The 12,172-nt window shown below is 40.0% G+C and overlaps 1 protein-coding gene across 1 annotated transcript; it reads right to left on the bottom strand.

The window, feature by feature from the left end:
• Positions 1 to 202: 202 nt before the first annotated feature.
• Positions 203 to 11,966, bottom strand: LOC140232829 (uncharacterized). The gene is made up of 3 exons (XM_072312944.1): positions 11,856 to 11,966; positions 2,999 to 4,335; positions 203 to 1,076 (listed from the first exon to the last, which is right to left on the bottom strand). The coding sequence occupies exons 2-3, from the start codon at positions 4,266 to 4,268 to the stop codon at positions 280 to 282; spliced, it is 2,067 nt and encodes a 688-aa protein (XP_072169045.1). The 5' UTR covers positions 4,269 to 4,335; positions 11,856 to 11,966; the 3' UTR covers positions 203 to 279.
• Between the last annotated feature and the right edge of the window lie 206 nt (positions 11,967 to 12,172).

Raw genomic sequence — 12,172 nt, 5'->3', positions numbered from 1 at the left:
CAGCACATTTGGCCAAAATGGTGCAGTAATTTCACTGGTTTAGTTTTCCTCTAAATTTCTTGTTTTAATTTTCAATTTCACAGAATTTGAATGTCTTTCTTCAGCCTCTACTGCATACTTTACTACATGGAAGGCTTTTTGTGGGAACTTTTTGATTGTGTGTGTGTGTGTGTGTGTGTGTGTGCGTGTTCTGCTGTTTTTTTCTTCACTCTTTGAATCATCTAACTATTCATAATGATCAGTACTCTTTCATTATTGATCTTACATGGTCATTTAAAATCAAAACTTTGAATTGATCCTGATCATGTTCATGCGCAGTTCATGTTCCTCCCTCTTCCATCGATGTTCTTCCAGCAGCATGGCGTGGTTGTCTTTCATGAATGACAGCTTGACGTCGTGCTCTTCTTGCATGAGCGTCAGACGCTTGTCAAACTCTTCCTGGAGCAGTCGCTTCTTCAGTCTACCAAGACTCTCTTTCCTCCCCCGGAATCTTGCCCGCATCGCTGCTTGAGCTGGGTTACACGACTGTCTGGAACCAGCGTGCCGTAATGCCATCGTTTTCTGACTGGCTGACATCACATCATTACTTTCTACAGACATTTGGATGTCCTCTCGCCCGTCGGCGCATGGCATCACACGCACTTCTGTTGCCTGCAACGCATTCTGAAAAAGATAACTCGAGTCGTCATGGGCCACTTGCCCATCGCTTGCAGACTGCATGAGACCGGGGTTGTGCATTGAGAGGTCTGTGCTGGCATCGCGCAGGGAAATGTTGAGCGGTGTGTGTCCGCTGCCCCCTCCTCCGCCGGGGCTGGGGGATGGGTGCAGCTGAGGGGAGTGCCCTCGCAGGGGGTGGGGTTGTGACCGGTGTGGCTGGCTGGTGGGAGTGGTAGGAGTCCGGGAGGATGGTGGGACCAATGTGTCCTCCATGGAGACAGGCTCAGGACCATTCTGGTGGACGACTATATGAATACCTCCTGGCTCTGCTTGGTTTGTGCTAGAACTGTTGGCAGAGGAACCACTGTACATGGCAGCATCATTTGTCACCTTCTCCAGCTGGATCACATCACCACCACCTATGAGGGCAGCAAACATGAAGATACAGAATAATCTTTGGTCAGAAGACGAATTGCTATTCACATGATCTAATGATCACTTTATTCTCAAGAATCATCTCCACCTGTAACCTTCTAAAACATTCAGCTACCAATCTAGCAATCAAAGTTGCTGATATTCACACTCTGACAGCCACATTAGAAAGGCTACACAGAGCTTTTAGGGAGACAATCGAGTGTTGCACACATCACATCACATCACATCACATCACATCACATCACATCACATCACATCACATCACATCACATCACATCACATCACATCACATCACATCACATCACATCACATCACATCACATCACATCACTTCACATCACTTCACATCACATCACATCACATCACATCACATCACATCACATCACATCACATCACATCACATCACATCACATCACACATCACATCACATCACATCACATCACATCACATCACAGAGCTGTATGGTGATGGCATAATTCATGGAAAGATAAGTGAAGGGTGTTTTTGTTCCAATGTCTTTGTACAGTACGTTCAAGTCATTCCACAAGTGTCCTTAACCCCCCCCCCTAAAAAAAAAAAAGCAAAAGAAACACAGAGGAAAGAAAAGAAAGAGAGCATTTACTTAGCTCTTTGGTCAAAGGCTGGTGCAGCTTTCATAGGTTATACCTTACTAATGTTTCAATATGTAGGCATTCTAAGTGGAATACATCAAATGTTTCAAACGAGTCAATACCAGCATACATTCACCATTCATGGATTCATTCATATTCCCATTTAAATCAAGTTACAAACCTCATCTTCATAGAAATTTGGAACAACAAATTTAACAACAATGAAATGTCTCCAAAAAAAGGGAAGTTAACAAGATCTCACAGATCTCATTTCCTTACGTTCCACTACTTCCTCAAGATCCCTCCGTTCATCCTCTACAATGCAGTTAGACTCCTGGACCTCACACTTACGATCCACAAAATAGGTGATCATGCTTTTTCTGCAGTTGCCCATTCTCTCTGGATTTCTCTACCTGCCTATATACATCTCGTCACTTCCATTAATCAGTTTAACCCACTGAGGACGAGTCCCGAGTATAGTTGGGCAGGTGTCTATGGGAAATGCGTGTTGTTGCAAAGTCAGCCCGTTTTCAAGGGGTTTAGACTCTGCTTAAATTTTGTTTTGTTTTGTTTTGTTTTGTTGCAGATAGTCCTTTGGAATGGTCCAGTTGTGGGTTGGTCAATGGAGGTGCACACTGACTTTGATTTTCAATTTGATCTATTTATCGTACTTATTATTTGAATTATACGCTTCTTTTAAATTTTTGTATTATTATGGAGTAAATGATAATTTTCCGGTAAACTGTGCACTTAGAAACATCTGTATTTAGTGCTTAATAAATGTATGAAAGTATTATCATTGTTAGTATTATAGTCACAATTAACAAGTGATCAATAATAATAATAAAAAAAAGACTTGTTGGAGCAATAAGTGATCAGTTTGTAGGTACACATTGTACTGAGCATATCACATATTTGTCATCAGGGTGTGTAGAAGTAAATACATTGATGAAAAAGAACATAAAAACAGCTGTTTATGACAAACTTGTTGCAAATTCACTATTAAAGGCCAAAATAACAAAACCTGAAATTTACTATTTTGCCATAGCCACTATTTTCATCCTGTGATTTGAAATTATTGTATATCTCTATGATTGCAGTAACCCCCATAAAAACTTAACTGTTTAAAGCTTGCTGAGTGTTGCTTTGCTGAACACTGACACTGTGATGATTGAAAAAAATAAAAACAAAAACGAGGTTGTAACATAAGTACATAATGAACTGGGGATGCATTCAGAGAATGAATAAACTTTATGAAAGTAAGTAACCATGATTTGCTGTTTCATTCTCACTTACCAGGAGTCCCAGATCCTGTCACTGCCTCTCCGTCCGTCAGCTCAATGGGCTTTCCTCTCTTGGCATCAGGTGACCTCTCAATGATGGGAGCTCCCTCTAAGTCATCCAGTGGCAAGTCTTCATGCTCTTCTTTGATTTCAATAATATCCACATCAATGGGTTCCTGTCGAATGGAAGTAGCATGTCCCAGCCGTGAGTCCTCAGCACTGGACGGGCGCGGCAGAATTCCTTCTGGAGTCGGCAAGTGCAGAGATGAGGTCTGTGATGGCACCTGACACACGTCTGCTGGCAGGTAGCTGGAAGCCTGCAACATTACTGGATAGGCAGCTGATGACTGCTGGACGGATTTTGCCGCTACCCTTCCCGATGGAAGGCTGGTGTCTGGTCGGGGACAAGGTCTGCGGGATGAAATTTGTCCCTTGAGATGCCCTGATTTGGGAATGAGTACTGGCGGAGTTGGAGGTGTGGTAGCCTTTGCTATATTTTGCCTCTGGCTGGCGGATGGTTGTTCAAGAGGATCACTGAGTAACAAAAGTCCTTGCTGTCCTGAGAATGATCCTTTCATGGTCATGCCAGTTTTGCCCGAGTGCAGTTTGCCTGTCAGTGACTGAATATGAGAAGTGGACTGCATCGTCACTCTGGGATTCTGAGGCGCATCATCTGCATGTGTCAGCATAGAGGGCGTCCCGGCAGTGAGCATTTCCAGAGGTTGGCCAAAGTCAAAGACATTTGTGGAATTGGACTCCCTAATTTTCATCTTCAGCTCTTGCACGTCTCTCTCCTGCGACCTGTTCAACATGTTCATGATGCATGTCTTGATCTCCCTGGCTGTCCTCGGCGTTGTGATGCTCTGAGTTCGGTTGAAGGCCCACATCATGTTGGACCAGGCTCTTCTCTTCATCTTCTGCGTGTCGCCATCCTTCAGCTGCGAAAACAGCACCATGCAATTCTTGGCCAGGTTTATGAGGACTCTCTTTTCATACGGCGTAAAGTTGGTCTTGAAGGAGGGCAGTGAGGAGTTGTTGTTTGTCCGCTTCTTAAGCGACTTGATCAAAATGTTTTTGAGGAATGACTTGAGTTGCTTGGTGGATCGCTTGACGGAGGTCCTGGCATTGTACTGTGAGGTGATGGTCTCCCATGTATCCTTGGAGACCCTCTTAACTTCTCCAGGTTGCAATAAGTCTGGAGCCTGTTGTTTCACCAGGTCCATCAACACCTTCTTTTCACTAGCAGCCATCCACGGCCTCCACTGTGCTTGTGCAGTCTCCATGTTGCAAAAATCAACTTGCACTCATGGCAGTTAGGTAGGAGCTTCCCTTTATGAAGAATCTCAAGCCCTGCAATTCAGAAATGTCATCAGAGAGGACAGAAATAGTCTGTAAACCTTCTCACAATCCATGTAATCACAACTGTCTGGTTGAGACAAGCTAAAATACTTGTAATTTCCAAGTAATAAGAGACAGCTGCACCAGAATCACTAGTAAAACTCTGAACATGGGTGACAGAGAGCTGGCCTGAGCAGTCAGTCATGTATTGGGACACACTCATGCACTGCAAGAATCCCAATGGTTGCAACTGCATTCAACCCAGTTCGCATTCACATGCATTTACGAGAGTTCACACACTGGGTTGTGCACTCCAGAGCATTTTAAATACACACACACACACACACACACACAGGACTCACACGAGCACACACTAGACACACACAGACACGCGTCAAATATGCACTCTGTGTATTAGTGCACTCCTGTGCACTATGCTGTGGTGTGTACCTGCAATCATACACACAATGCCCTGATCTGCGCTTTGACACACAGCATGGATACACATCATGAATAGCAAGCAGGAAGAATCTATTTAGTATACATGGGAATGCTAAGTATTCTAATGCATTCGCATGTCTTTGTCATCATCTGTTTTTCTGCTGCCAGACAAATCACATTCTTTCTTCCAAGGTTAAAAGCAAACTGCCTTAAAACGTTTTTGATACGAGTCCTTGCACTGTTTTGACTGAAAACCTACACCTGAGATCAACATATTACAAGCATTGCATTCTTGCTCTTAAGTCATAATGACAATGAATTCACAAGATGATGACATGATTGGTAAAATGGCTAGCAGCTTCCACATTTCTACAGTGCATTTAATACCAAAGAAAGTACAGGTAAAAAACACAGCCAACTGTATGTTCTGGTGAGACTTCTCTGAGCACATATTTTACTGAGAAAATAGTTTCTTCTTCATTTATAATTGGCTGATTTGGAGTAATTTCTAGTTTATATCTTATACTCACATAATGTTGCATTTCCTGTTTAAAAATAATTGTGGTAAAACTGCATTCTGCTTATAAATGACATTTTCAATTCTATTTTCAAAATTGTACATGAATGGCTTACACTGTACATCGCTGATCAATAGTTGAGAAATTTTGAAACAGTTACAGGAGACATCCACATGATTTTCAGACTTTTGCATTTTAAGAACATCTGTACATATAGTTGGTTACACTGGGTACAGAGTTTCGGAACTTACTGTATATTGATTGAGGTGATGAATACGAATGTTATCAAAATTCATAACAAATCACAATGAATAAGGATGATGACATGGCAGCTTCATATGAGATGCATGATTGGGTGCTCAAGGAAGCAGAACAAAAGAAGAAAGCATGCATAAATTCTACACAGGTGAACTTCTTAAGGAAGTGGTATTGTAATGGAATTACATTGCTACATTACTGAAATATGTGAGCCTCTATGTCATCATCCTTGTTCAGTGTATTACTTCTTTATCTTTATTCTTTCTTCTTTTTCTCTATTTTTTTTTTTTTTTTTTTTGGGGGGGGGGGGGGGGGTTCACAGTATTGATTTATATGCTCCAGGACCACAATAACTTCCACAAATCTGTACATGGCACTTCCGATTAATGTACAACCTGATGCTACATCATATTCACTGTCTGGATTGCCCCTTTAAGGAAAATCAATTTTATATGTGAAGTCTTCATGCCACTGCTGCAATCATTGAGATGTAGATTAAGGCCAAGTTTACCTTTTTGACATACAGTGTATGGGAAAGCAAATCATATAACTGCATAATATGGAAGACAATGGCAACTGCATAACATGGTTGACAATGACAATAAAAAAGGCATAATGTAAGATTATATATTACTGCAAATACAATGGTTTGCAGGTTGTGACCATTGTTTAATCTTCTCAGTGGCTGTCTTTATTTCCCCTGTCATGCAACAGTATGCACCTGAGTGCAAGCATGGAGTGACGTCAAAATCATGTTCTTTTCAAAATTATTATAAAAAAAAGGACTGGTGAAATTGTGGAATCTGTCATTAGCTAGCTAATCCTCTGACCTCTCTGTGAAAACTCTCCTAATTGAGGGAAAATTCCTTCCATCCAATACTAACTCCACCTGACAGTCGAACATGATGCCTGTCAAATTTAGATGGGACTGCATGTTTTATGATCACAGCAAGAAAAAAAAAAATTGGGTGGTTAAAAAAACAAGAGACCCGCAGGTCTAGCGCTCACCTGAGTATCGCAAGTTCACCTTTCACGCAGTCACTAATCTAAATTATTCACAGCTCTACTAAAATTTGACCAGGCATTCTCAAGTAGAAGATGAAAATGTACAATAAGGGCCCAAATTTTTTAAGATTCCTTAATTTGGGGGGATTGGGACCCCTGGGGCCCTCTGGGTGGGGCATGGTGCCCATTTTGATAAATTGAGATCCTGACCCCCTAGGGATGCTACCTGCCAAGTTTGACGAAAATCCATCATGAGGTTTTCAGGAAGAAGATGAAAATGTACAATTCAGGCCCCCATTTGGACCTTTCCAACCCCCCCCCCCCCCCCCCGCCCCCAAGAGGGGCACCCCTGGATCTGCTATGAACAAACTTGAAACTACAGTCATTAATGTACTCACTCATAGTATTATCTTAGCTCTATAACTTCTAGAGAAGATTTTTAAAGATTCCTTCATTTTGGGGGGTTTGGGCCCCCCTGGGTGGGGCATGGTGCCCATTTTAACAAATTGAGATCCTAACCCCCTAGGGATGCTACCTGCCAAGTTTGCTGAAAATTGATCATGGGGTTCTCAAGAAGAAGATGAAAATGTACAATTTAGGCCCCATTAGGACCCCTCCCCACCCCCCTCCCTGGGTCCCAAGGGGGGCACCCCTGATTCTGCCATGAACAAACTTGAAACAACAGTCATCAATGTACTAACTCATAGTATTAACTTAGCTCTATCACTTCTGGTTCTAGAGAAGAAGATTTTTACAGATTCCTAAATTTTGGGGGTTTGGGCCCCCTGGGGGCCCCCTGGGTGGGGCATGGTGTCCATTTTAACAAATTGAGTTCCTAACCCCCTAGGGATGCTACCTGCCAAGTTTGATGAAAATCGGTCTTGGGGTTTTCAAGAAGAAGATGAAAATGTAAAAAGTTTATGCACGACGGACGACGGACGACGCACGACGGACGCTGGACGAAGGGCGATCGCAATAGCTCACTTGAGCCTTTGGCTCAGGTGAGCTAACAAAAACAAAGTATGGATACCTATGCCTCCTTTCTCTGAGCCAAATTTGAACAAAGCCCCATCTGTGCAGCAAACTTTATAGCTGCATTGAAACATAATGGTTCACTAGGATTTCATACATACACATAACACAGTCAAAATTATCCCATGTCTTTTACAGGAATCCGAGACTTTTATATTATTAACACAAGTTTATCTCTGTGGAAAATTCTTTACAGTAAAGGGAGATTTTTACCCTTCTAGCCAGTAAAGATATCTTGTACAGTTGTAATGCCACATTCTATTAACACTTTGCACACTAAACTTTACTTCAAAGTGACAAAAATTACATACGTATGGCTTTTCTTCAGTTGCTCACTCCCATACATTATTTCTTATTTCAACTCAAGTGTCATCTCTATGATGAGTTTCTACCGTATGGAGAGCATATTTTGAAGGGTTTAAATGAATGTACTTATAAATCTAAAATCTGACAAAAATGTTGCATCTTTATATCCCCCCCCCCCCCTTCAATCATACAGAATTAACATGTATGTAAACTGTGGTAGTAGAGGTAGTAAGAATACTGGTCTATACCAACTGGAATAATCATAAGTTGTATCAGGGCAAAGTGGCCTTGGATACCCCAAAATTTCAAGGGCCATTAAGGCCATTCGAAAGGGCATGGCCATTCGAAAGGGCATGGCCACTTTTAAAGGCATGGTGTAGTTTTGGTTGAGACCTAATTTCAGGCTTCTAGAATTTTTGGTGAGATGATGAGAAACCTCCTATGAAATGTCAAAGAGGTTGTAATTCGAAGAGGAACTGAGTGTTTATTTGGTGAAAATTGGTTTTTAAATGGCTGAGAAATCCAAAACAGAGTGATTCTAATAAAAGGTGGGAACCACCTATTATGACAATCATCATGTTTTATTTTTATTTTATTTTTTTGATGTCTCGACCATTTCCAAACCAATTTTCATCATATACTCTTTGAATTCCTTTTAAAATGGCACGCTCTGTAAATTTCATAAATGGTTTCTCGGTGTCTCGCAAAAGGTTAAAAGCCCAATCCTCATCTCCACCAATACTATACCATCCCTTAATTCTGGTCATTAAAAAAGGCCGCAAGACCATTTTTGTTTTCTAAACTGAAAAGTAGTGTAGTGTAAGGCACTTTGGTACCAGAAACAAGCAATACACTGTACTGCATATTATGTATAAAGTCTGAATTATAAATTCATTGGCCTTTTGATGTGCGTGATAAGACAGAGAAACGACAGGCCAAGAGAAAAGGGGCATGACAGCCAAAAGAAAAAGGGCAGGCAAATTCACGGCCTTGAGAATATAATTTTTCTGGGGGGGCATCACGGCCAACCAAAGAGGCATCGACAGCCACGGCCATCGACGGTCATCGCTTAATTGGAGCCCTGTTGTATCATGTGGTTTAATGCAAATTCATTATCATAAAATCAAAATGTTAGCCATACAGATTTGTACCATGAAAGTGCCAATCTCGTTATGACTCCTACTCAACGGATACCTGGTAAAAACTACGAAAAAAAACATTAAAAATATATGACATTTGTTTATGAAAATGAACATGGCACACTCCATAACTACAGCATGCAGTATGAAGAGTTTAAATGCAAAAAAAAACAGACTATTTTTATCAATTTGTGATTTAACCTGCTGAAAAACATAGGAAATGATTAAAAAACATGTGACAATTTTATTATCTCAACGATAGTTTCTTGTTAAGTGACAAGTGCAGTATCAATGCAAAAACTTTTGTTTTTTTGCTATTTGACAATGACCTCACTTAACAAAAAATTAAAAATGGCATAATTTATCTCTGTTGGGTATAACTGTTGTAAATGAATCACAGTTTAAAGGGATGGTACAGTATTGGTGGAGATGAGAATTGGGCTTTTAACTTTTTGCGAGATACCAAGAAAACACTCTAGTAACTTAAAGAACTTACCATTTTAAGAGCAATTCAAAATTTATTTGATGAAAATCGGATTTGGAATGACTGAAACATCCAAAAACACAGTAAAACAAAGCGATTGTAAAAAAGTGTGGGTCCCACACTTATTAGAATCACTCTCTTTTGGATATCTCAGCCATTTGTAAACCAATTTTCATCAAATAAATGTTGAATTCCTCATAGAATTACATGCTCTTTCATATTTCATAAGAGGTTTCTCATTATCTCACCAAAAAATGTTAGAAACCTGAAATTAGGTCCCAAAACTGTATGATCCCTTTAAACTCTTAATAGATCAAAGTAATCAAACAGAACAAATACAAAGGAAGACAAAGATGTTTAATATGAAGAGATGCACAAATCAGCCACTGCTATTGTTATATTACACTTCTTTGTCTCCTTCAACTCATGTTAACTGCATGCAACCCAGCAGTCATGCAACTTTCTATTCTAATGGCAATATCAAGGCAAGTTACTAACACTTCTTTTTAATATATAGCCTGTTCAGCCCACCAAAATCATTATAAATTTCTTCTCTTTCTTTGTGTCCTAAAATGATAAAGAAAAATATAACAAAATCAACTAGAAATGTCACTGTGGTAACTGGTATGCCTCTACCATAATGCATGGTTCTCCTAATAGGTCCATAGTACAATGTCTTGACAATGTGTGATGACAGTTTCACATAATTGGCAAAATATTAAAATGACAGGTTTGTCACAAATGTGCTGAATGTTCACTTTCCTTGAACTAGGTTTTAATTGGATGAATGACTAAATTGTCAGAGTGATTTCGGGGATTTGAGGATTTTTACTTGACTTCTGACACTTTTATACGTTTATGCACTGAGTAATATACAAGGTATGGAGAAAAAGTGTGATTTCAGTATGGTAAAATATTTGTATTTGAACCTGGCCTTTGACCCTTGACCCTTGACCTTAAAGTTCCAAAGAGAATACTATTATGTAGAACACACATAGATATGTAATTAAGTTTCATGATGATACCTGTGAGTTATTTTCTAGATAAAGAAGAAGGGAAATTCAACATTTTCACTTGACCTTTGACCTTTTGGCATGAAACTTCCCACAGAATATCTTGTGAGTACTACATATAGTCAAGTTTCAAGAAAAATCCTGCAACCATTGCATAAAGGAAGTAATGACATTTTGAGGAGTTGACCTTAATCTCTGACCCCTGACCTTTGACCCATGATCCAGTACACTCATACATACACATGCCAAGTTTTATTAGGATACCTCAAACAGTTTTTTAGTTACGCTGTCCACAAAATTGATTACGGACGGACAGACGGACGGACAGGACGGACGGACGGACAACCCGAAAACATAATGCCTCTGGCGACACTTCGTAGTAGAGGCATAAAAACAATATTATTAAAATAATCATAAAGCATGGCAGTTACTGTATGACACAGGCCTTAAAATACCATATACTGCTACAATGTCCACTAAGTCTAATATATTCAATATTGAATTGAGGCATGATATCTTCTACGAAACCATGTATTCATGACATGATTATATTCAATATCTAGTTCTGTCATTAGAAAGATGAATTTTGGTCCTAAAATTTGGTACTGAAAAATGAAAATAGCTTGGCCAAATTGGCTGTAATATAGATGAAGAAAACTGGTCTTGGCTGTAAAATAGGCGAAGGAAAATGGCCAAGAAAACTAGTGGCCACCTGGCAACCCTGGTTGCCAAAGCTAGCTGAAATGCACAGAGTTATCAACTACGGTAATGAGTAGCCCCTAGATATTCTCCCCTACTCTGGATGAGAACAGCACACAAAACAATGCTCACATTCCTAAATCTTTTGTTTGGTGCCACAACATATTGTAGCCGGAGGTGGTCGCCAGACATAAATTTCTGGTGGCCCAAGCAGGCCACTTGGCCGCTGCTAATGCTAAACCTTGCCTATAAGTATGCAATACACTATGCAAAATGCACACACACGTTTGCACACTTGCAAACCCAAATGTAGCACAAGGTCTGCATTCACATTTCAGTAGAACACACAGCAGACACACATGTATACACACATTCACACACAAATGATAGGAGAGCTCAAACAAAACAAACTCTTTCATACACAGATGCACAGACATGCATGAACACTATGATTAATAAACATTTATATTTATAGCCTAATACCTGTATTTTTTGAACCGTGTCCATCATAATTATATGATATTTACTCAATCCATGTACTCTATTAATTACAGTAAACCAGGTAATCGAAGTACATCATTTGTACACCAGGTACATTGTAGTTATACAAATGTACTGTGAAATGGCAGACACTTACCAAAAATGATGAGATACTGGGTTGTCAACTGAATGTATATCAAAAGCACTGAGGATTGGCCTTGAGTTCCTCCTTGATCCGTTTTTCAACTAGAGAGACGAGCATTTGATCCATCAAGGGAAGACTGCAGCTCACAAATACTTGCTTTCCAGTTGACTTTGCTACGATAATAGATGAAAACAAAGAGAAGACTTTGGTACCATGGAAACTGGCCTGTTGAGCATTCCGGCAATACATACATGCAATGCTATTTCTAAACATCTCTTTCCGCTAATAATATGTCTGTTAGAAATAATTCCGTAACCTAAGTATTCAAC

The sequence above is a fragment of the Diadema setosum genome, chromosome 9 (assembly GCF_964275005.1).
Source record: "Diadema setosum chromosome 9, eeDiaSeto1, whole genome shotgun sequence".
NCBI classification, from domain to species: domain Eukaryota; kingdom Metazoa; phylum Echinodermata; class Echinoidea; order Diadematoida; family Diadematidae; genus Diadema; species Diadema setosum.
The sequence above is the reverse complement of the archived record's forward strand: the minus strand, read 5'-3'. Positions and strand labels throughout refer to the sequence as shown.